Source organism: Motacilla alba, chromosome 3 (assembly GCF_015832195.1).
Source record: "Motacilla alba alba isolate MOTALB_02 chromosome 3, Motacilla_alba_V1.0_pri, whole genome shotgun sequence".
NCBI classification, from domain to species: domain Eukaryota; kingdom Metazoa; phylum Chordata; class Aves; order Passeriformes; family Motacillidae; genus Motacilla; species Motacilla alba.
In genome coordinates this window covers 25,072,842-25,099,200 of record NC_052018.1, presented here as the reverse complement: position 1 = coordinate 25,099,200, position 26,359 = coordinate 25,072,842, and the positions used below count along the sequence as shown (strand labels likewise).

Sequence of the window (26,359 nt, the reverse complement as noted above, 5' to 3'; positions counted from 1 at the left end):
CTGATAGGAGACCCTATACTTGTCAGTGTATTTGTATGTGATTATCTGTAATCTCTGTTAATTATGATGTGACCATTATCCATCTTTGCTATAAATGAGTTTAGAAAATAGTTCCATGATAACAATGCACCCTTGAAGAAACCTGAAAAAAACACTATTACTCTTACTTAATAGCATAAGTATGTTGCCTTAAATCAGTGTTTTGAGAAGAATGAGAGGGAATGTTTGGTTGGACTTTGTATTGTTTTTCTTTGAAAGCATTCAGGATGCAGACATTTTAATTTCCAAAATGTCTGCAGAGTTCTTGCAATTCCTTCTTGTAGAATAGATGGATAATTTATTTTTAATTTGGAAGTCAGGTGTCATTTTGCTGTGGAGAGGAAAAGAAAACTTAGGGGAGTTTGTGTGGCTTCTTGCTGCTGCCCCAAGTACGATTGTCCTTTCCCTTGACAGACAGATTGTACAGAAAATTAGCAGAATTTTCTTGGAGCATATATATCCTGCCTCCCTCACCAGAATGGGGGAGCTTCTGACTGCCCTGGGGTTGGTCAGAAAGGAAAGTCATGCAGTGTTTCTCATACTGTGAAAAGAAGCCAGTCTAGACCTTGAGCTGGTAATTCCCTGGCACAGAGACAGGAATTCTCCAGCCCATGGCTGGTCCAGATGAAGACTGGAGAACTGTCTACCCCTTCATTGGAATGTATTCCTAACCTCTTCCCTGTCTATGAGCTGCTGCTTTTCTGAAGAAACAGTAGGAAATGAATAATGATATTTATTTTAAGCAGTTTAGCATAATTTTAATAAAACAAAAAACTTTCTTTTTTATTGATTTGTTACCCTAATGTTTGTTTTAGGATTAAGTTTCACTGTCCTATCTCTTTTTCTTTTCTTTTTTTTTTTCATTTGAGAAAACTTAGATTGCCACAGAAAATATATCACACACTCTATTTTTCCATTGAGAATAACTTCAAACAGATTTCAGTTTAACAGACAAAACAGCTCAGAGTCCATTTTGAGTTAAATAAAATGAAAATAAAAGTCAGAGATAATTTTAACTTTTTCCATTTGCAAACTGATTTTATAGTTGGGAAGAATGCTGAATTCAAATTGTTAGTTCATTTTGGAAATTAATATGTATAATTTTATTTAATTTTGGAACCATGCAATTTTTAAAATGAAGTTCAATATATTTATTAGCCAGATACTGTAATACTCTTTAACTACAATTAGTGACATACAATTAGTGACAATTCAAAATAGTATGTGAGTGTAATTGCATTAAAATATGATATCTTAATATTCTTGCTTTAAGTTCCCGAGGATCCTGCAAACCACTTTTCTCATGTTGTACTTAACTGTCAGTTCTCAGTTCTCTTTTCATCTCTTGAGAGGCAGATAAAAAAATTAGTTGGGTGGGAGGCTACTTTTCTTGGAAGTCTGAAGTCATATTTTGGACTGTCCTTGCATTTATTACTTTTCAGAATCTGTTTGTCCAACAAGAATTCCAGTGGCAGCTCGAGATGAAAAAGGATTTGACATTCTTGTAGGATTAGGTGTGAAGAAAAAAGTTAAAAAGAGAATTCAAATATCAACCACTAATGCAAAAGCTTATGAAGTAACCTCTCGTGTTGACCTCTCAGAATTAACAAGGTATTGAATTTTATAAATGTACTTCTATATTCAGTAATTTTTTTTTGTTTCCTTAAATGAGAAGGACTTATTTTAAGATTTATATGAATGTTCAAGTACTGTCTTGTTTTTTCCACTCTTTCCCCTTATTTAGGAATGTGTTTCCAGAAGGTCTCCCTCCATCCTATGTGTTTGTTTCCACTCAAAGATTTAAAGTAAAAAAGACATGGGATTTGTGGAGAATCCTGAGTCTAGATAAGAGACCACAGATAGCAGTCACTGTTAATGGAGAAGAGAAAACATTATCATTCACTACAACAAGTTTAATAAATGGCACACAAGTTATTACATTTGCTGCACCTCATGTAAAGGTAAGGAGTATGTCACTATCATGCTGGAATACTTCTTTAAGCACATATTAATCCACTATTCCCCTCTTTGAGCGAACCAGTTTTATTGTTTTTTAGTACAATCTGAAGGTTGTCTTTCAGTCTTTCTTCAGTAATTTCCAGTGGAGTATTCAATTCTTGTAAGAAAGATTGTCTTATCTGCAGATGAGGCAGAGGATTGGAGATTGAATGACCCTATTCTTGCATTTGTAGCAGGAATATGTGCAGCCCAGAGATTGCCCTTCCTGCCACAGGGAGTATTATTTAAATGATCAGAGAGGGCTATTTCAGCAGACAGACTGGGAAAGATTTGCTGCTGGAGCACTTCATGGCCAAGTGGGTTCAACTTTTCTGGGAAGGGGAGGCCTGCATTCAAATCCCGACTCCAGATCAGGCTGAAGGAATTTTAAAAATAAATCCTCAGTGAAGGAAGGACTCCTATCCAAGGAATATGTCTTAACTACTAAGCTTTTTCTAGGTAGAGGCATTTTATTCTTCTGTTACTGGATGGAGAATTTTTGCTTTTTCTTTCCGAATTTCCTCTACCATTTAACAATTATTAGTAAGTGAAATAATTTTTTATCATGTTAAGAAGCTGTGTTTAACTTGATTTACTGGAAACCATTAGGAAATTCAGTTTGAAGTCAACACTCTATTTGTATTTATCTATTTCTTGGAGCTGCACAAACAAATAAATCTTATTCATGCAGTCCCAGGTATCAATGAACTTCACCATGATAACATAACTTCCATGTTTTGTTTGTTTCTTTGCTTTTGTTTCTCCATGCCTGCCTTGCTATTATGGAGAACAATAATTTCATGGCTTTTTTAGACGTGCGTGTCTCTAAACAAGTATAAATGTCAATACACTCCTAATGAACATTTTTATTTAATAAATCTTTATGATAATTTATCACCTATCAATTTATCACAAGTACCAATTTTTTTCACCATAATTGATAATCTGAAGTGTTTGAGACATTATACCAATACTGATGAATAGGCTTTTGGCTGCGTATTTTTAACAAATGCAGGTTTGAACTTGTTCACAGTCATAAACTAAAAAAAAAACAAACAAAACTATGTGAGTTATAAAATAATTCTGAAATAGGAATTAATTATTACCAATTGTCATATTTTCAATTACAATATTATTTGGCAATACTTTATTTGACTATATAGTTTAGAATTATTTGTATGTAAAACCTTCAGCCTTGATCATCTCAACCATTAACAACAGTTTGATTGTTGAAGTGCAGTTTTATCATTATTTAAATTGAAGGCATTTTGTTTTAAACAATGCTGTTTTCTTTGTTTTTCTTAGACATTGTTTGATGAAGGCTGGCATCAAATTCGTCTCTTAGTAACAGAAGACTTTGTAACTTTGTATATAGATGGCCAAGAAATTGAAACAAAGCCATTACATCCTGTTTTAGGTATTTACATCAGTGGCCTAACTCAAATAGGAAAGTATTCTGGAAAGGAGGAAACGGTACAGGTAGGCATATTCTAAAAGTACAATAATTCACTAATTCTGTTGTAGGTTAACATTGTATTGATGGCTTCTGTTTCCTTGAGCCTACTCTTCTAGCTTAGAGTAGACTGAAATTAAGTATACAAAATTTAATACTTAAGAGAGAATAAAAATGGTCAGGAAGACTTAACAGCAGTGATCTATCCTGTGACATGGATGCTTAACTGGTCTCACTGATTCCAAGGACAAAATTGATGCAATGTGGTTGCCTGAATTTGGGAAGCAGTGTCTCAAAGTAAGGAATTTCCTCTGCTTGACATTTGCATATGATGTCCTTCCATCAGTGTATGTATGGGTGAGGCTGGTAAAAGAGGAAAATTTTGGTCAAGTTCCTTTCTCCTTGCTTTGCAGTCACAATAGTTTATGCTAGAAAAACTGACAGTGGTTTCATTTTGTTTTGGAATGTAGCAACAAAGCAGAATGGCAAAAACTTTTTTTTACCTCCTGCCAGTGTTTTTATTTGATGCTTTTTAAATATTTATACTGTATACTAAACACAAAGCATTAGGGATGTCTTCAGATGCTTCACCAGAATTCCCTGATCTTATATCTAACATGAGCAGGTCTGTGTAGAAGCATCTTCCCAGGTCTGTTAAGGTGAAAAGAAAGAGGCTGGGCTTGCCTGTGTTACTAACTTGTTTCCTCAATGATATTGGCAGCCAGTGTAGTTCATGCTGCATGTGTTTGGATTAATTCCCAGGGAATATGGATGGTGATTTTTGTTATTAAAAAAATTCTTGGATTGATTATTTTGTATACTAAATTTTTTTTATTTAAATAATTCTGTTACAGTATGTTTAATTGGTTGCACATAGTAATCATTGTGAGTAGCCTAAAAATATTTCTGTATAGTTAATTGATTTATAACTGTAGTGAATGTACAGACCTCTAAAGAGTTTTTATGTTTTGATTTCCAGTTTGATATACAAAAACTGCGAATATACTGTGACCCAGAGCAAAATAATCGAGAAACAGTCTGTGAGATCCCAGGATTTGTGAGTATGATAGATGAACTTTAGAGGACTACTTGGCATTTTTTTACAAAACACTGTTTAGAGCTGACTTAATGAATTTTTAAAATAGATTAAACTCCATTGATTCAGCTGTTGCAAACACAGGCTTGCTACGGACCTTCCTTGTTTCAGCCTTACTTTCTCACAGTTTTTTACAAATTGTTTTAGTTTAAGTATTTAATGGTGCATTTTTGATATATATGAGTGTAGAAGAATCTCAGAATCCTCTCTTAAAATTTCATATTTTAAGCATTATAGAATAACGAAACTTCTAGGTTTTTTCAGTGTAAAATTCTCTAAATATGACTTTTGAACTTTTCTGACACACTCCTTGCTACTTGTCAGGTCATTTAATCTGTGAAATTTTGGTACATAATCAGCAAACCTGTATTTCTAAATCACCTTCTCCCATTAGAAATATCTATGCCGAGGTCTGGGGTAAATATCCCATTATCTGAAATGTTGCCATGATTTCACAAAGTACAAGACAGAAATAAAATCAAGACTTTATGATTCATGAACACAGTTAGCAAGGTTATGGGCACCCTTTGGCCCTCCCTTGGTTCTCTTACAGTTAATTATGCACTGCAATGTAAGACATATACTAGCAGATTTGGAAACCAATCATGACTGGCAGAGCCGGATTTAAGCATTCAGTTCCCATCTCAAAGCATAAGCAAGAGATTGATTTAAACATACAGATTCAAAATAATCTCATTTGCTTTGTGGCTAAAACAAACTGAGCTAAAGATTATCAGCTGCCAGTGTCTTATTACGTAGACCCACATTCCTCATGTTGTGATTAGATTTAGTATCATTTGGCTGGTTTGACAATAGAGCCATTGAATCTCCAGCATCCAGATTTTCTTTTTTTTCAGACTGGCATGTATTGCCAGCTAGTCTGTTTTTCTTCTTTTTCTTTGGGACCAATGTGTCTATTGCATCCTTATCAGGACTTTTTCAGCTTTCAATCAAGAAGCAAGTAGGTGAATGGATTATTAGCTGTTCTGAACTCTGACTCTGTGTGTCATGAACTAACAGGTGCAGGAATACTTTTGTAAAATTAGCTTGGAATCTAGAAGAAAAGAAAGTATTTATTTAACTATTATTTAACTGCACCACATATCTTTTTGCTCTGTAAAAATTAAAAGTAGGATATGAAAAGTAATCAAAAGAAAAATATTTTGCATAAAGAAAGCAAACGCTAAAAAGTCTTTCATAGCATATGTTCTCTGCAATTTATCAAAGAGTTGAAGCCAAAAGATTGTTTTTTGCCATTTTAGTTTCCCTGTCTGTTTTTGTAAATTAAATTTGGACTTTACCCATGAAATTCTGGACTCCTTCCGAAAATAAAAATCTTGGATGATCTTCAAGGAGGAATATGTGGTTTGTGGTTGTGTTCTGTCAGAGAGTGGTTGTGTCAGAGTTCCTGAAATAAGCAGAGGCTTTATGTACTAATTACAGACCAAATTAATTACCTTTCCCAGAGATACCTAGCTGCATAGTAATTTTAAGCTCCTTCTATGATCTGTGGAAAATGAAAACTTTCTCTAGGGTTTGCTCAAGCTGAAAATTGAATACAGAGGAAGCTTTCTGTGTCCACAGGATGTGTATGAAATCTGCAGTGACTATGTGCATTAGAATACTCCTGGGGACAGTGTGGCTAATGGTGGCTACTAAACTATTACGACAGAAGATTTCGCGGTTGCTCTGCTGTAGTATTTTGGGTTGGTTTGTTCTGTGGTGTTGCAGATACTGGAACAAAAATCAATTGATGCAGTCACAGGAAAGCAAGAAAAAGCCAGCGCTGCCTTGGTGCTGCTCTGTGTTTTCCCAGATGCTGGTTTCAGGCAGAGAGCAGAGATTTCAGAGATATTTTGATACATTCTCTGACATGAATAAGCAGGCAGAGCATATTTTTGATGAGAAGTTACTTCTGGTAAAAGGTTTGACCCAAATCTAAACATTTAGTGTGTAAATACTGACATGGTTTAGTATTCTGTCATTATCTTTCAAAAACTGCTACTGATAACTCCCATTGACAGACCCTTCAAAACAGTTAACTAAATTAATTTCATAAGCATTGATAGCAGCTGTACATAAGTCTCAGAAAGTCTAAAAATTTGAATTATAATTTCTTGACAGTTACAGCTCAGGAGTTATGATCGGTTTTGATAGTGTTTCCAAATGAATGGATTTTCTTTTTAGAAATATTGCTGTACTCTTAAACTGTGTTTCTTCTTGTTTCAGAATGGAGAGGTAGGCTCTATCCTAAACTACTCAAACTCATTTTAAGGTAGTATTTGAGTTTTTATAAGCTTGTTAATATTCTAGGTAATGCACACTTTTTTTTCAAAAGGGGACAGAGATACGCTAAGCTTAAGAGTGCTGGACTTCCCTTGCTTGAGCTCTAATCAGTAGACAAATTAATTTTTTTTTTTCCTGAAAAAACACATGTGTATTAGAATAACTGGTCTGATGTTTTCCCCCAGTTCAATTCAATTGCTGCTATTTGCAGGGGGGTGGGGGATATGCATGGTCCAGTAGCTGTTACCTGCATTTGGGAGCTCTCTGAACAAGAGCTTATGTGAAGACTTAATATGACAACTTCCCTAACCTTACCTGTAACTCCCAACCTTGTACCATTGCAAAGGAAACATTGGTTTGTGTTTTGATCAATCATTTGACCCCAAGAAAGAATTCCAGTCAAGAAACATCTTAAAAGGTGTCATTATTCTAGAAAATATGGGTAAAATGCTATGGAAAGTTTTAGATAATAAATAAAAAAATCTTTTATTTTTAGCTTGGATTCTTAAATTTTTCCTTTCCAAACATCTAAGAACTTGCTGGGTTAGGGTTGATGGGTGAAAAAGGATTTACTGAATCTAACTTCAACATATAGATTTTAGTAGAGATGTACTTATAATAGATTTGATTTAGTAGCTCTCCCCTTGCCTACCTGAGTAAAGCACTGAGGTTTCATTTGGGGCTTTATGGTGAGAAGTAAGTATCACAAAAAAGAAATAAATTCAAGAGGGTTATGTGATCTGCCAAGGTTAAGTGTTTAGTGCTGCAGGGAGCATGGTTTGGAGGAGGTCACCTAATGGTCTTTGCAGGATGGGCACTCTTGGGACCAGGACTAGTGACCTTGAGGAGTCAGTGGTGGCAGCTGTGTCCTGCCTCCCCTCAAGTAGCTTCATAGTTGGAACACATGCCTAGGACAGAGGAGACTTGGGGTTTATCTTCTTTTCAGGCTGGCTGCGCAGGATAGCATGCCAATGGTTGGGATCCTTGTGCTATACATATTATGCATTACATAATTTTACACATTTTGAAATTAAATTGTTATATTTGAGAACTTGGTCCCACTTTAAATTATGAATATAGATTAGCTAGGAGAAGCATCTTTCATGTTGTAAGATTTAAAATTTTCAAACTATATGACAAAATACTTGTGCAAAACAAAGTTACAGGTATCAGCCCAATATCGGTACTTACTTCTAAAATTTTTATTCTGGATAAAATGATTTCGTGCATGAAAAGTAGTTGGAGAGCAATATTCAGATAAGCAGAAATTCCAGCTGAACAAGGGAATGAATGCCAAGACCTAAGTGAAAGGCAGCCTAAGGAAGGTCAGCTTCACATCGTGTTCCAGTATGCTTGTTGGCTGCCTTTGGCGTATGTGCTGATGGCTGTTTTCACTCTTGGTAGTGCATGAACGGTCCCAGTGATGTAGGCTCAACACCTGCCCCCTGCATATGCCCACCGGGAAAGCAAGGACCTCCAGGCCCCAAAGTAAGTCAGTCTCTGTTCTGTCTTGTTGAGCGTATATGACCTGTGTTTCCCTGTTACTCTTCAGCAAATGATGTTGCACTTTTGATTGTTTGAGGATGAAATTGTTTTCTAACAAAATCTTTTAATGGAGAGAGGGATTTCTTCCTTCTTTGTAAAAGAATGAACTAGATGATTCTGGGTAAGTTGCACATTAGCTGTGCTGGGGACCTCCTTTCTGTGTTGATGAGGAACTAAAATGAGAACTAGCCTTGAGCTGCAGAAGTCTTACATGGCAAACTCAAATCCCCAGTTTTTGATTTATTATCTTTCTCAAGAACTGTGCTAAGCGGTGTTTACAGAATTATTTGTAAGTGCAGACAAGAAAACCCTGAATCACTTGTCTTTCATTAAGCAAATGAATAAAAACCTTCTCTGCTGCCATCATAAAACAGGTTACTGTATGCTGTAGCTACCTCAAATCAAAGGGCTTCTTGATACAGTGGAAAAGACTTCTGATCAGGGAATTGAGATCTGCAACACAGACATCATCATTATTGTTTCATGTAATAGAATTTCTGTGGTCTTTTATCTTTTTTATTTTCTTTAGAGAAAAAAAGAGGGAAAGAGAACGAAGTAGTTGTAATTTTAAAATAATTGAAAACCACTTCCTGTAAAGTATGAAGGAATGTGAAATTTCAGAATTCAGATGACCTATATCTATTGCATTATGTGCAATTTTTCATTTACAATGTAGATGCATTGTAATATTGTTTGGGGATGATTGAATAATACAGGTGACAAGATGGTGCCTAAAACAAAAGTCTGCAGAAAGTGAAAAGGAAGCCAATTTATGGTGGAATAGGTTGTCTCAATTATAATATATATTTACTAGCCTTTGAGTACTGGACTCTAGACCCATATGAATTTAAACTTAATTTTTGTGTTTGTGATATTAATGGAGTACAATAAATTGAATTAAATCAAAGCAATTTTAAAATACAAGTAAAGTAACTGATGTTTTAAGCTTTTCAAGTTAAAAGGAAAAATTTTTGCATTTAAATGGTATATTTGAAAGCAAAATTGTTTTCGCTCAAATCCCAAACTTGGACTTCTTAATTTGGACAACAATAATTCTGTGTTGCTTATTACTAACTTAGCAAATGATCACTGTTATGCTTTTCAAAAAAGACATTATTCTATATTATCTTCCACTTAGTTCAGCATTAGACTTCTGTGGTTTATATATGAAATTATGTTTCTCACAGTCACATTGAAAGCTAATTTCCTGTTTCCCTTATAATGTCCTCCCTGTTTATAACAATTCTGCGGCTGTGACTGACCCACAGGTCTGTTGATGGTTCAGGCTGAAGAAATAAGTACCTGCTTAACACCCCTGCAGAAGTAAAATGGTTTAGAGGTCAAGTCTTACTGGATTTTGCTGAGTTCAAATCAAAGCTGTTAGTAAAACAAGTAGAGAAAGTCAATACTCTAGGAGGATATACTGAGTAGGGTGTTAAGTTCCTGCTTTCTCACCATAAGCATGAAGCCTTCGCAAGCAACTTTTATGTTAATCTTACTGTAACAGTGATTATCAAAATAATTGCAAAGGACTTTTAAGAGGAAATCTAAAAAATATCTTTTTCAACAGCAATTGGTGTGTGGAGAGGAGTTTATTATTTTGCAGGTTTTAATCCTGGCCATTGCCTTTTTTGTGCTTTTATTCTTAGTTCTTCTAATTCTTAAGAATTCTTCTAATTCTTAAGAATTAGGCTCAGCTAAAGCAAATGAGAGATTTCTTCAGAAAATAACTACTTCATTAATGAAGTTTTGTTAAAGATTTTTTTCATCTATTTTATAAAAAGTGTTTCTATTTCTGTTCATTAAAGGGCCAAAAGACTAGAAGGCTTTTAAGTTGATGAGTTAAACTTGTGCTGTAACCAAGTGTGGATTCACTTGTCCAAACACTGCACAAGAAGTTGGGGAGAAGTTGGGGAGAATTTTCCCCCCCAAAACCAGTTCTTTTTCACTGTAGAAATTGCTCCTCAATAGTAGGTCTCTGGACTTGTAGAGACTGTTGTGTTGAATGTGTTAGAGCTAAGGTTTCTTTGTGCTCATTTGAAAATACTCTTACAATTTAAAAATGCTTATATATTTTGTGTGTTCACACATTGCTTCTCCATAGGGTGACCCTGGGCAGCCTGGGAATCATGGTTATCCTGGTCTGCCTGGTCCAGATGGTAAGCCTGTGAGTACTAAAAACTTAGTCATATATTGTAAATGTAAAACTAACAGGAGAAAAACTTGGAACACTGACACCACATTTTTGAAATTATCTGAATTTCAAATTTGTCTCCATTCTCTGAAACTGTGTATGTCATTTAACTTTATGTAACTGTTGTATGAATATGTCAATCATATTATTTCTGTTTTAAGGTAAAATACCGTAAATGTTAGAGTTGGGTACTGTTGTAAAGCAGAGAATAGGCTATGAGGGCTTCTGTTGGTCTTTGCATTACTTTTGTAGCAGTTATGTTACTGTCTTCAGTCTTTGCTCCTTAAGAATTTGTTCATTAGAAAGTATTTTGGGTCACCTGAAATCCTATCTAATATTTTAGGGCTTTCCCCTTGGTTCATAGAATTTCTTTGTAGGCTACCTCAAGTAGTCCATCAAAATATGTAGATATGCATGTAAAATTAAAAAAAAATAGATCTTTTTTAGTTCTAAATGGGTTCGTTTAACTGTGGTGATTCCCTTTGTAAGCAGAGTTAGTTTAACAGAAAGAAAATAGATGCTAAAACAAAAAAATGTAATAGTTTCTAAAAATTAAAGTTTCCCTCTTTTAAATATGGGACTTGTTTTATTGAAACCTGAGCATGCTAACCCTGATGGTCCAGATGAGCAGTGCATACATGAATTTTTCATTAGTCCCACAACCAAATATCATCATTCTACCTGTGATATAAAATGTTTTTATACTTTTGCTCTTAAACAGCTTTTGATAGCTATTAAATTCAGGGGTTTTTTGAACCAGAGTTAGAGAACACAATTTGAATTGAAACTATTAGTGCTTTAGAATACTGCATTTTGATTTTAGACAATCCTGAAAATACAGGTTTTAAACTATTCCAAGATGGGGAAGTCTGTTTAATCAGGACAACTTTTCAATTGATATTTGGTGGTGCTTAAGCTTATGGAGAGCAGTTCTGATCTCCTATAAAAGACAAGTATACAAACTGTCTGAACATGGAGTTGCATGGGGGAAGGTGTCCATCACATCTGACCACGCTGATTTCTGGAAATAGATTTGCAGTATTGATAAGCATAGCAGAGCTGCCTTTAATGCAGCTAAGTCTGATATTTTGAAAAGTAAAGGGATATAATTTAAGCTTTAATGTAGGCAGAATGGACTGGATATTGGTAGGGAAATGTCAGTTTCTCTTCTCTCTTTTAACAAATAGATTGAGACTTCATTTCTGAAGCATCCAGTCAGGTACAACCATATTGTTTTAGAAACAATTTATTATGAGTCTTTCATAAAAGATTTATTAAAAAGATTTCCACTTCAAGGATATTTATCCTCCCATAAGCACTAGAATTTGTAACAGCACAAATAAAGAAGGAGAAATACATTGATTCTGTAGACCTACTGTAACTTTGTAATCTGGCAGTTATGGCTTATTTTTTCCTGCAAATAAGTCATGATGTGCATAGGTGGGCATTCTCTGAACATAGAAAAGATTGCCAGAGTATCTCAGAATGAGAATCAAAGAGCTCCAGTACAGGAGAAATTGTATCCCTTTGCTGAAGAACTTACATTATTTTAAGTGCTTGCAGCTAAATCCTATAGCTTTATTAACTGAAGAATGTTTCTGAAATATCAGTTGTAGTTTTTGCACTTGTTCTTTGTAAGGACATAATTGCAAACCAATAAGATCATCTGCACCTTTGGCCAGTACATTATTTTTCCTTACAGTAGATTCTTGGGTGCATTCCAGGCAACCTTTTAGCTGTGAATGGTGAGAGACCCTTTAGAACCACTGTGCAGGAAAACAGATTCCTCTCTCTGTCTTTTTCTTTCTATTTTATTTTTGTATTTGCTAATATGATGGGCAGGTTTTCTGTGCTGTCAGTGATTTTTCTTGTTTGGGGAAGCTTTGCTCATCTGAATCTTTTTAGTTTTATGTCCCAGGGAACTCTGAGAAACAAGCTTTTAATTCAGACAGCACCATAGGCTTACAGGTAGTTGTGTAGTCAGTTTTGTTTAATCAAATGTATTTTGCATGAAAAGCTTTTCCTGCAAAGTCAGTCTTTTCTGTTCCCAAACACATTTTTATGTTCTTCTCTAAAGTCTTTCCAGTTTGCCTATCTGTTATTAATTTTCTTGGAACACTATAACTGGTCAACAAAATGTTTCTTCCTCTGAGAAGGGTTTTAGGCATGCATTTATATTACTATATGAAACTGATTTTAAAGTAAAACATCTAATAAAATTTAATTTGTTGTTTGTGGGCTGGCTGTATTGTTGTAATACTTAATGTTAGTTTTAGTCCAGAAAAATTAAAACCGATTCCTAATATCTTAAATCTTACCAGAACATAATTATTTACCTGGTGTTATCCAGTAAAATTATTTACTCTAATATTTGGAGAAGTAAACACAATCATGATTTTTTTTCCAGACAATTCTTAAATGTTATTTTCATTAGTTTTATTTAGAGTATCTTTGTATTTTTGCCTTTATTGCCACCTCTGTTTATATTCTGATACATACAGAAAAGATCAATTAAAGGAACTGTAAAAAAGCCTGAAAGTGAGAAGCATAAGTAATGAAAATACATTTTTTAATAAAAAATGTAATTTAGAAGCTGAAATTATTAAACTGTCTAGCCAAGAAAAAAACACTGATAAATAAGTGCAAGGATAAAAACAATATTTGAATCTCCAATGGAACTTATTTTCATTAACGTTATTAATCAGAAAAAAGCAGTTGGAGTGATTGCTGGCCCTGGAAGCACTCGGCAGCCTAACTGTGTGGTGACAAAGCCATTTTTTATTTCAAAGGATTCTTTGATGTACTGCGGAAAAACTCAGTTTAAGGGGAAAAATAAATTATCAGAATCTATGCAGTGATCACTTGTGGTTAATAGAGGTGATAGGTTGTCAGTCTACTGACAGAAATTTAAAAAAATCCACCACCCGTTTCTCAATTTTGAACTGTGAACCATGCAGCTGGCAAATTTGGACAATTTTTGAGTATTCCATCTAGTTTCACTCATGAAAGTTTGGAACAATTTGCCTTGTCTTTACAGTATGCACCAGAAAATAAGAAATGAGAAAAAATAAACCATTTACAAAAAAAAAATCTGACAAGACTGACTTTACTGATACAAGCAGACATGGAGTTCATAAGGTATCAAAAGTTTCACATAATAATTTCTGATCATTCCAGTACATGTTTTAAAGATTATAGAACATTATTACAGCTGTATTACCTAGAATTTAATATTTGGTGACTAACTGAAGGCCAAATCTTTTATGAAGTACTTACTATAAGAGCAATGATGAGCTATTTCAACAATACTTTTAGAAAAATAATGGGCAATAGGTTTGCATACACATAGAATTCCCTGTGCTACTGGATGGCTTGCCTGGAATTTCAGTTGTTCTAAACTCTGCAGCTACTTTTCTCAGAAAATTTTCATAGACAGAGTTGGTATTTCAGCTGTGAAATTCTGCTCTCAATTCCAGGAAAATACATATTCCTCAGTAACACTGTGGCCTTGTTATTGTTAGGAGAAATCTTTCTGCTCTGTTCTCATACAGTCATGTAATGCCTTTCCTGAGACCTACAAGTCTGGAGTCAGAGCAATGCCTAATGCTGACTTGTGCTGCAGACACAGCTGTAGAGTTCAGACAAAAGACCACATCACTACCTGCAGCAGCTGCCAAAGGCAAAGGATATGATAAGGATGAAGATCTAAACAGTGAGCAGGAAGTTAGACTCCCTTGGTATATCATCCTATCTCCCAATAGCCTGAGGCTTGTGAACTTTTAAAGCTGGATTTACAGCTTTTTATTTAATGATCTTGATGGATCTTTTTTCCTCTGTGCTATTTGAGAACATTGTGTTTAGGTAAAATATGCTGCTAGGGGCTCTGAATTATGAAGACCTTGGCAGATGATGGAGTAGCTAATGGAGGAGAATGTAATGAAATGCAGAAATAATAAACATGGATACATGTCTGCATAGTTACAGCAATTTCTATTAAGATGTAATGTATTTTATGAAAAGAGTCTGAAGATTTGTCTTGTAATGCTTTAGATAGTTGTGCTTTAAAGATTTTCTGCAAGAAACTACCGCAAGAGGTCTGCAGGCTTTCAGAGTGTTTCCTTAATGCCAAGTTGAATTTTCCTTTTGTAGTTGAATTCCATTATGCTTAGTTACATCACCCTAAATAGTACTTTTTACTTAGTGTTTACAGTCCTTGAATATCTTTAGACCATTACTGTTGATCTCTGCTTCCTTCCTAGCCAAACTGAGCTTGCTTACTTCTCCCTTTGTCTTTTCCAAGCAGTCCTGTGTTTGTGCCTTTGTTGTTGATGTTGTCCATTGACTCCAAAAGCTTTTCATTATGGGAGTGTGCAGTGCAGCTCTTATTGCCTTATCCATACATCCTCTATTTTTTTTTTATTCTATCCTTATCAGATGAGATATGCCTGTGAATGCTGTCTGAACTTTTGTCCTTTAGGCGTGCAAATGCATTGAAGATATACTGAGGTTTCTCTGCTGTTGCACCCAGAGTTCTTTGCAATTAATTCTTGTCGTATATCCTTCTTGCTCAAGTTTTTCCCTTACAGGCAAACTAAGTTTCTTTTTCCAGTAAAGATGATTGTTAATTTTTGTGGCTATTGTATAAGTTCTTTGACCTAAGAAGTATGTTCAGCTTTTTTCCGTAGAACTGTTTGCAAATTATTGCCATTTTCTTTAAATTCCAAAGTTTCGTTTCATCTGTGATTTTTTCAAATACCCAGCAATCTGGGACAAAATTAATCTCAATGTCCTGCTGTTTATCACTTTCCTTTTAAGGATTTTCAGGCACTAGAAAATTATAAGTACCGTTCTCACAACAGTAAACTGAGAGGTAAATTTTGTGTAATCCCGATTTCAGATGAACTGATGTCAAATAATAAATGAGAATATAAAGTGCTTAGGAGTAGTGTTGACTGACAACATTGATGACAAAATTATAGGTGGCATTCCTTTTAAGGCACATACAGTCGGATTTAAATGAGTACAGAGACACAGGTTGTCTAAATTCTCAAAGTAGTCAACTATTTAACCAATATACCACAAAAAGTATGGGATTTTTATGCTGTAAGGTATTTTGTCCTCCCCACACTGCAAGACAGTTATTGCCCCCGAAACACTTTGTGCCACTGTCTTCTAACATTGGGTGGGTGTCTCAGGAGACTCAAATGACAGGAACTGCCTATACTCAGGCAACTGCATTCTAAACTAAATATCAAATTCAGAGTTAACTATAACACTTCTCATGCTATTTGTGTGTCTTTTGAAGAGTTCATGAGAGAAGACCAAACTGAGATAAAAATTATTTGTTTTGGTGGCAAATTTAGTGTGTTCATCCTATTTGAAAGAGAACCTCCAGTCCTGAACTCATCAGTTGACAAGTGAAATTTCACTTCTGTCCATTTTACATGAAATGGCAGCTATGGCACTGCTATTCTTGCAGATATGTATGTATGTCACACAGGTACTCCTAATGAGGGCTTTGTGATTAGGGAAAGAGGATTTGAGCTGACTTTAGTGCAAAAGAAATTTGTAGGCATTAGCATGTAGATTGATGATCCATACTGCAAAAGGAGTAGTGATACAAATATATACTCATTTTTTATGAAATCTGTAGGGTTTTTTTTTAATTTAAAGAAGGTTTTTTAATTTGCCCAAACAATTGCTATGCTATTTGTACCAGATAGTGATTCTAACTTTTGTGAATTTCCTTTTGAATCTTGTCTCTTCCAGCTTTCCATTAAAAGAACACATTGACAATGTGTTTGGTTTGTATTGAAATCACATTACAATATTTAGCCCTGAGCTAAATAGGCAGTTTTGTAAGCTGAAAACTCTTCTGCTGTCCTCCATTCATGTTGTGATTTTGAAGTTCAGTTCAGCCAGGAAATTGTTCTCTTCTACTTCTTCCCCTACTCAGTTAGAGGAAAAAGGGAAATTGCATTGCAGAGATCTAAATTATGAAGTAAAGGGGTTTTTTTGTATAGATTTATACCCTACAGAAAGTCATAGTGATTTTTTCTTTTTTGGAGAAGAAAAAAATGGATAAACTTTTAGAGGCATTTTTTGATTTGGTGAATTGTTTCAGCTACCCAGGAGGCCTATAAGCACTCTGGGGATACTTTACCATTTACAGTTAAAGCTGATTTTGCTAGAACTGCCTTGAGCACTAAAAGTAAAATGCTTGATAAAGGATCCATGTATGACAGAGACCTAGAATTTTGTTTACTTCTATATTAAACATTACCAGCTGGCTCATCGGGCAACTGCTCAAATGTCTTTTGGGAAGAGGGCACATCAAGGACTCTCTTGTATCTTACACAGCAAATAATTTTAGCTCTGTTTATTATTCCTAGGAAGCTCTGACTGATTTAAAGAAGAAACCAGACAAACACATTGCCTCCCTTGTACTGACAATGTTCTATTAGTGCCTTTTTACCGGTGTGGAAGTCACCCCAGGAAATTTTTTTGCCAAGGTTTTAAGCTTGACATCGATTTGGAAATAGGATTATTACTTCTCTCAATTCCAATCAAGATCAGATTCTGTGTATTTGAAATTGGATAGCCCATTTAATGGGATTTATCAAACTTAGTTTTGTCTGCCTGCTGAAATGTCTGAACCAAATAGCCTCGGAATATTATAAAATAATTTCTTTTCTTGCTTTACATGTTTTCTTGAAAAAATCCTCTTGGTAGATCATTTTGTCCACTGCAAGGACATGTTTTTAAATGAGCAAAATTCTTATTCTTCAGTAACTTGCCTCTCTTAAAGGATTTTTTTAAAGCCCTTGTCAATTTTGCATGAAAACTGGCTATTTTTGCTGTACTAATTGAGTAAAATACACCAAAATATAGACATATATTTTGGTTTCTGTAAAGGTTCTCTTGTTCTGCCAATGTTGATTTCTAGCAAAGCATTCCTGAAATTCTCTTTTTAACTCATGAATTATTTAGTATTTATTTTTGTAGTCTCAGTCATTCAAATTATTTTTTTTTATTTGTATGGACTGTTATATACCTTCGAGTTCATAGCTAAGTGCTTAGTATCAAGAATGGAATTTTTTATTATATAGAGACATTATAAAACTAGCTGCATAATGTATTAGAACATACCTTGTTTGTTAAAGCTGATTTCTGTAACTGGATAGAAGCCTTTATAAGTCTTGGCAAGTTTCTCAAGAGAGAGAGAGAAAAAAATGTGTCTACATTATGGATTAATTTCTTTTTTTTTACAGTGGAAAATAAAACAATATGTTTGCTGTGCTTTTGTGTAACAATTTTAAAATGAATGGTTTTAGGTAAAGTCTGGAGGCTGAGAACTTCAGCTGCAGATATGAAAGCTTTTGAAAGCTGAAATCTAAATCCCAAATGGATGATTGTCATAGCAGTTGCTAAACTCTGTGACCTAAAATTATAGGGTTGTGACAAAAGTTCTTTAGTAAGCAGGAGGATTGTTTTCTTCTTTTTAAATAGGTATTTGGAAATCTCTTTGTGTTGCTTTTGAAAAGTAACAAGTCTTGGTTCTTTTCCTTAGGGATACCAGGGATCAGCAGGAACTCCAGGTATCCCAGGACCTCCAGGGATTCAAGTAAGTTTCTATTTCATTCCTAGAATTTGAGTATGTGAGACAAATCCTGCCAAGTCTATCTCAGTATATTGTTTGTCATTGAGAGCTGAGGTGTGGGGAATGAAGAGGACTCAAGGGGTGTCATGAATCAGGGGCCATCCTTGGGTGAATTTCTTTGAAACTCACCTGGCTTTGGGGTTTGTAGGTAGGCTGACAGTTAGACTGCAAATCGAAGCAGGGCTGGGTAAGGCCTCTAGAAGATGGACTCAGCTGCAGCTTAGACATTTTTGTCCCGATCCAGAAGCCAAACAGTAGTTTCTTCAATTTTTCTGTGAATCACTGGCGGTGATTTGAAGTCTTGTCATGGTGATGGGTTCCCCACAATTCACAAGTCCAAAGCAAGTTTTCACATAAAGCCCAGATTGACGGAGGAGAATTCTTTTTCTTTGTTGTATTAATTTAGTACTTACTGAGACAGTTATTGGAAACCTGTGCTGTATTTTACTTGATCCAGGCCTGATCCAGTCTGAATGATAGTCAAGGATTTACTCATTTGTGGAATTAAATATCTGAGAGCCTGCTGGGGCCAAGAGCAAACCTGTGAAATGGCATTTGTGGAGGTTGTCTGATGGGCTATTGAAGGGGACATCTCTGGGCTCACATGTTGAGAGGCTGTGATTTTGAACAGACTAATAGCCTGTGGCATTCTTCTTTTTTTATCTGGGGTGGTCCTTGGTTAGCAGAAAAAAATTGTTTGAGTGTTCTTCAGTCATGGATTATGATAGTGTGCCATGTTCATCCATGCTGGGTACATATTGTGCTTAGTTCTGCTTTTGTGTCCAGTCATGGAAATGTTGGAATCAGGCAGCTGACGCGCTGGTCTCTGGCCCATGTTGTGTCCCATTTCTGTGTCTAATTCTGTATCAGATTGTATTAGTATTATCAGTATTTGAGCTGGTGTTAATTTCTTTCTCAATCTAGGGACCTCGTGGCTTGCCAGGTATCAAGGGAGAACCAGGAAAAGATGGGGCAAAGGTAAAAGAACACAAACCAGAATGATATATATATAAAGCTTTTACTCTTATCTTTTATAATTTTTGGTTGTACAGATAATAGTATCAGTATTTTCACATGAGTGTTCTGTGAGAATTGTTTGCTAAAATGGTAATAAGGGAAGACTAAGAATCCTAAATTTAAATTCTGAATCTGGCCCTCTTTATTTACAAAAGTTTATATAGGCTTTAGCACTACCAGTAACTCCTTTATTTCACTGAATAACATATACATAGAAAATGTATCTAAGTATGGGTACCTGGAAGCACAATACAGACCTCTGTCAGAATGGTTTCTTTTTAACTCTTTTTACCCTTTTTCTCTTTAAGTGAATATCCAGATGATTTAGGCAGGAATTCCTGGATGGCGCTTTTTATCAGAAAACACCGGCTAACTGAACCCAAAACTTTCTGTGGAAAATTCTAGCTGAGGTGTAGCCAGTAGCTTGGAGACATAGACAGATGTGGAAGCTTGTATGTAACTGTCTCCTGGTAATCAGGATAAATTTGACTCTGTGTCTTCTGTATACACAGTGAATAAACTGCCCATTGGCTGTGGCCTTCTCCCACATTTCTGCCCTATGTTTAGAAAAAGTTCTAAGCTGATTGTAATGACAGTTATTTTGGCTTTGATTCATTAAAACTTCAAAGCCCTTTCTGTAAAACAAGCGCTTGTTTTCCCAACAGATCTTAGAATTTCTTTCTAAAGTTCCCAATAACTAGGTCCTTAAATTTGTCTCTGTAGAATTCTCAAAATTCATGGTTAGAGCTGAAAATTGCTTATATGTTCTGTGCTTTATTCATCTCAATCTAATTGATTTTAGAAGTTCATCTGATCAATCAGTCAGTATTGGGCTATGTGTAGAAATCAATATGCTGCTGATGAAAAACTCTAATGCTTGCAGTGTAGGGTTGTGACAGATAGAATATTTCCTATTGCTCAGTCTAACCTGGTGTAAAATAAGCCAAGAAATAGTGCTTCCACCTCTGTTTTAGAGAGCACTTCCATTGTAAAATGGGTCTTGCCATTAGAATTTTTTTCCTGGAAATTCTGCCCAAATTTTCATGTCTTTATTTGATTCCATTACTTGTAAAGTTTCTGTAGTAGCTAATTTAAAATTGTTTTCATTTCCAAATGTTTTAGTTTATCCAATAATTGAACCATCACTTCTGAGTAGAAATCAAGAGTCCACACTTTTTCATTAAGAAGCAATGGATATATGAAGTGTTAATTTTATAACCTTTGCTGATTTTTAAACCCCATTCCATTGTCTGCTTTTAATATTTATTTGTTGAGAGATATTGACATAGCATTAACCCACAAGCTGTCATTCCTGTGGTCATGTTCCTGCCTACTGCAAAAATATGACAGACCCTTCCAAATCTGTTTAGGCATGAATGGCTTTGATAAACAGCATTGAGACATGTTGTCCTGGTTTAACCCTTGTCTTAGAATTTGAAATATTATATGAAATAACTTTCTAAGCATAGTTTCCTATTCCTTCTATCTGACTGAAATATATTAAAAAAACTGAAATATATTATTCAAAATGAAAGTAGGTATTAACAGAAAGAAAGCATTCTGATTGCCCAAAAATGATTTTGTGATTAGCTGTTTTTTCATGGGAAGCAGTATACTAAACCAAGCAACTAGGACCGGTTTTATTGTTTCAAATCAAGTAGTGACAAGTTGTAATTTAGGATTTCATTGTTATTGCTTAAGGGAACTTGAAGACAAATTGTTAGGTGCCAACAGCAAAAGTTTGCAATTCCTGATACCTGACACCTCTGAGAACAATAAAAAGAACTGGTATTTTGCCTTGTCTTTTCATTTGCTAGCTGCTTTTACCTAAGTGGATTATTTCTTCCTCTGAAATGAGAACTCATTTGTCAAATTGCCAAAGTTGTTTTATAAGTGTATTTTGGTTTAATTTAGTTTCTTTTGTAGAGCAGGACTTAATATCTTATTTTTTAATACTTCACTTATCCAGAGTAAGCAGGTAGGAAATTTTATAAGGTCATAAACTGATGCTTGTGAATCTCCATAAGTCTTACTAAAAGATTACTGTAAATTTAGTCTAAAATTTAGTGATTAAGGTTTTTCTTTTGTGTAATAAATTATGTTTAAAGATAAGAAAACCTCTTATTGGTCATCATACCAATGTTATGAAGTTGATACTGTGATATAATATGTCTTTACACTATTTGTTGATCACTTGATCAGGAGAATATGAATGTTGGAGTATATTACCACTATTTTGATACAAGGTTATAAAATATGTTTGCTGTTTCAGGGTGACAGTGGACTACCTGGTTTTCCTGGATTACATGGGATGCCAGCACCAAAGGTTGAAATGAAATATTTCTTGTTACAATGTTCCTGTGTTTCAGGTTGCCCTGTAGTTCGATATAAAGGGTAAATGTGTCTACATACAATATTATTTCAGTGAATTTGATGAATTGCTCAAGATGAATAGATATGAAGGTGATATTTAGGGAAGATACATGCCATGGGACTTCATTGCATAGATACCAAACAGTGGAAACCTCCTGTTATGTCATTTCTGTTTTGCTCTATGAGATTTTATATTAATTTGATTTTACTACTACTTGGAAGATTCTTCATCAGAAATAATGTTAAAAAATTAAAAACAATTATATGATTTTCTTGTCTTTCTGCTTGAGTGACAGCATTTTGAAAAACAGTTCTGATCTATCACAGTGATTTTAGTTCATGTGTGTGTTCCCCAAAACAATTTTCCCCATAGTTATGCACATCTATGTTAGTACTCAACAGAATTTACCTCTTAGTTTTTCCAAATTCCTATTTTTAACTCTTCACATAAGGTCTTCAGAAAAGTCCAGGCCTTTCCAAGGGGCTGAATTTTCACTTAGGTTCCTGCCTATATTTAAACAATGAAAATCACAAAGTGCCTTCTATAGAAAGTAGAAGCCTTAAGCCTGCGAGCTGTGGATTGTCTCACCATGAGTGTTGGATGTTCTGGCTTTCTCCTCTAGGAAAGCTGGGCAAATTAAGGATTTGTATTCAAGTCTTTGACTTACATGGAGCTCTTTGCTTTCTTTGTGTCTGCTATACATGTATACTTTATATATATATATATATATATATATAAAATATCTTTATGCAACTACTTCTATTTTAAAAATTAACTTGCTCACATACATTTTGTCTAGGGAGAAAGAGGTCCGAAAGGGGATCAAGGAGTGCCAGGAATATATGGAAAAAAGGCAAGTGACTTTATAACATAAATTAAAGCAAAATGCTATTGGTATCTATGATGGGGTCACCTAGACTGGATGCCTGGTGCAAACCCCCAGGCACCTCTCTCAGTCTCCCTTCTCAGCAGTACAAGGGAGAATATAAGAGGGAAAAGCTTGATGGTCCAGATAAGAGAGATCACCTGCCAGTTACTGTCACAGGCAAACCAGTGGCTACTTGGGGAAAATTAATTTAATTTATTGGCAACTAAAATAAGTTTGGATAGTGAGAAAACAAACAAACAAACAACTAAGGCCCCTTCTCCTCCACCCTGCCTTTTCCTGGGCTCAACTTTCTTGTTGCATGGGATAGGAAACAGGGAGCAAGGTAGGGTGGTCTTTAACAGCTTCTCCCTGCTCTTCCCCTCGTCTTCCTCCCCTGCTCCGGGGCAGGTCCTTCGCGTGGGCCGTAGGCCTTCAGGGCAAACCTGGCCTTGCACGGATTCTCCATGGGCTGCACCTTGGCTGCCACAGCTCCACCATGGCCCCTCCAAAGGCTACAGGAGAATCTCTGCTCCAGCACCCTCTTCCTGCAGTCTGCAGAGCTGCCACTTTTCTCCTCTTTCCTTATGTTGTTGGTGTCATGTTTCTGTCCCTTGTTAAACTCATACCCCACTCCCGCTCCGGCCACACCCTGCGGTGGGCAGTTGGATCCGGCTGGAACCGGCTGTGTCCAGCTGGAACCGGCTGTATCTGCCTGGAGCCTGCTGTGTCCGGCTGGAACCGCCTGTGTCCAGCTGGAACCAGCTGTATCTGCCTGGAGCCTGCTGTGTCCGGCTGGAACCGGCTGTGTCCAGCTGGAACCGCCTGTGTCCGGCTGTTGCCGGCGGGGGCAGCCCCGGCCTCCCCTCACAGAGCCCCCATAATCCCACTGGGAGCCTGGGCATGGGAACCCCAGACAACATAATATTTTTATAACATTCATATTCACAGAAAATGTAATTTTTTATTTACAGCTCAGAAAAATGTTCCGTGCTTTTACTGGATGTATTTACATTTAGTAACATCAAATTTAGTAATGTCAAATTTAGTGGATATATTTACATTTAGTAATGTCAAACTCATGCTCTGCTTATTTGGATATTTTGAGAACCTTTTCATTCTGCTGGTGGATTGGTGTAATTCATTTTCACATACCACAAAATGCATTTATTTTATTTAAATATGTCTATGGTGTAATACACCATATGCAGGGCATATGTAATAATTGTATTGCAATGTAATAATTGTATTGCAAAGAAGTCTATATTTTTTAATACAGATGTGCATATAACCAAGCAAGAGAGAGGGAGAGGAGTTAGGGGAGGGAGGAGAGGAGCACATGAAAGGAGTGAGGCTGATAGCAGATGGGAAGAGAGATGTCTTCATCTGTAATTTAGATAAAGCAGAGGAGTATAGTTTGGCCATCCACTGTTAACAGCTATATTTTCACCTGGCCTTATATTTTCTTCATGTATTTCATCTAGAGTTTTAGGCAATTTGAAAGAGTGTCTGTGTTAGCATTTCTGTAGTTTGAAGCATATTTTTGTTTTTGTGATGGGGTCGCAGGTATTAATTGTCAACTGCCTGAGAAAAAAGAAAGAAACAGATCTCCTGTACTTTTTAAAAATAAGAAATAATATTGGTTAAATCTATTGAATTTGCAGCATAAACATTGAGCACTACTTACTTTTTGCTTGCTGTTTTTCTCAGGGTTCAAAAGGAGAGAAGGGTGATACAGGGTTTCCAGGACTGCCTGGGCGATCTGTAAGTTTTCTGAAGAAAATTTGTCATTAGCTTTTGCTTGTTAATTTACCTGCTGATTGCTGTTAAATGTTGCCACAGGGAGACCCTGGCAGAAATGGGAAAGATGGATTACCGGGCAGTCCTGGCTTCAAGGTATGTAGAAATGGATATTAATATTTTGATAAAAGTCTTCAATAGCATTGCTTGTAGTACAAACATAGCAAATTTATTCTGTGGAGTATTAGTGGAAATCAAAATAATGTTGTTACTGGGAGATGTGAAAGGTTGCTGCAGCAATGAGCAGACTTTATTATTTTCGATTGTTCTATGAGCAAAAGAAGAGCTTTTATTAAGAGTGTATTAGTGATCACTAGAGACAGTTTATACTTTATCTCCCTTAATCCTTTTGTGTTTCTCTAACCCTATGATTCTGTTAAAAGAGATTTATATACAAGCATACACTGGAGAACATAATTGCTTTTGAAGGGAACTGCAGGAAAATTAGGGAAAAGTACTTTCAGTATTGGTTTAATATTTTTGTTTGTGTTTTTATTCTCTTCACTATGCAGTGCTGTTTGTATTTAACGTAGAACAATTTTCCAAGTCAACTAAGTATGTGTGTACTGTAAAAAAAGCAACAGGATCTGGTATTTCTATAATGTATTGCCATTTGTGAGCTTACTGGATGTTTTGCTTGACAAGTTGTTGCTTGCACTGTTCTAATTTGTGAAAACATAGACTTCAGTAGTATCAGTTATAAGTTCACAGGGAAAAGATTTGAATAATATGTGATGTAAATGCTCAGTTGAATTGATCTAAAGAAGTTTTTCAACAGCAGCTTTAGTTCCTATAAGGTTTTTTAAAATAATAATTAAATTATCTAGGGCTGATCAAGATAAATGTTACTTCAAGGTCCAAAAATGCAAAAATCTGAGTGCATTTTAAATTTTACATTCATATTTATGTATTTGGAGATCTGGATTTTCTATTTTGTGACCATGCTTGTCTAGCAGTTGGGGATGCAGTTGGCATATCTGTGACATCTGCTGCAGCAGGGACATATGACAGAAGACCCGTGATAGACCTAAAACCTTCCAGGCAGCAGCTGTCAATGAGATGGATCCAGGGTAATGCCAGTGGAGTCAGGAGAGTAATTCAGCTCAGATAAGGCAGACTTGTAGGTATCAGTTTAGTTGTGTACATAAAAAGCCCCTGGTGCATTTGAAATTCATTAGTGTCCAAAACATTCTCAGGGAGCTAAAAAATATGACATTAGTCCTATGGAAAGCCAGTGCCTTTCAGAAGTGGGAGTAGACAAGATACCATCGGGTATCTCAAATATGACCTAATTTCTGTATGTGGGCAGTGGAATTCAACAGTACTGGTTGTCTTGTCAGCTGGATCAATCCTCCATCAATTGTCTAGACTAAACTTGTGATATGAGCTTGGTTACCACCAGGAATTTATTTCAAATTAATCCTCTCTTATTTTATATATATATATATGTATGTATGTATATGTGTGTGTGTGTGTGTGTATACATGCACACACATACACAGATATCATTGCTAAGTTGGAGGAGAAATTTCTTCTCTGGTACTTCAGAACATAGGGAAAAAATTAGATATTAGATTTTTTTTCTTCTCTGGTATTTGATAACATGGACAGGTAATAGTCACAGTTAACATTAACATAAAATTTTAACTGTCACTGGTGGCAATTTATAGTGAGGCATTGTGTTGCTAAAGCATGAATTTGGAGAGTACTTTCATATGTTTTATGCTTATAAGCAATATACAGAGAATTCAGTATATTGTGTGAATGTGTGTACATTTAAACTGAAAGACATTTTCTGGACTATTTTCCTTATTGTAGTACCAAAAATATGATGTGCTCATTAGGTTTTATTAATTTTATAATACAATAGTTAATAGAAGCCATATTTTTCATTCAAACATTTTGTTAGCCTGACTTCAACATCTGCTTACTATAAAACATTGCTCCATTCTGGGTCTGTAATCAAATTCAGAACAGTAAAAAACAGGCTGTCTTTGAAGGAAATTTCTGTTTGAGCTTTCCTGGGTTTTTA

At 35.5% G+C, this 26,359-nt stretch overlaps 1 protein-coding gene across 3 annotated transcripts in view; it reads left to right on the top strand.

Moving 5' to 3' along the window:
• Nucleotides 1-26,359, top strand: part of COL21A1 (collagen type XXI alpha 1 chain) — a 126,198-nt gene that overhangs the window by 62,200 nt on the left and 37,639 nt on the right. For all 3 annotated transcript variants that reach the window (XM_038133434.1, XM_038133433.1, XM_038133432.1), the window contains 13 exons: nt 1,482-1,650; nt 1,784-2,000; nt 3,343-3,516; nt 4,470-4,547; nt 6,816-6,824; nt 8,277-8,360; nt 10,522-10,584; nt 18,182-18,235; nt 19,196-19,249; nt 21,561-21,614; nt 22,462-22,515; nt 24,238-24,291; nt 24,370-24,423. In XM_038133434.1, the coding sequence (XP_037989362.1) occupies nt 1,482-1,650; nt 1,784-2,000; nt 3,343-3,516; nt 4,470-4,547; nt 6,816-6,824; nt 8,277-8,360; nt 10,522-10,584; nt 18,182-18,235; nt 19,196-19,249; nt 21,561-21,614; nt 22,462-22,515; nt 24,238-24,291; nt 24,370-24,423 (1,118 nt within the window). The remainder of the gene's footprint in view (nt 1-1,481; nt 1,651-1,783; nt 2,001-3,342; nt 3,517-4,469; nt 4,548-6,815; nt 6,825-8,276; nt 8,361-10,521; nt 10,585-18,181; nt 18,236-19,195; nt 19,250-21,560; nt 21,615-22,461; nt 22,516-24,237; nt 24,292-24,369; nt 24,424-26,359) is intronic.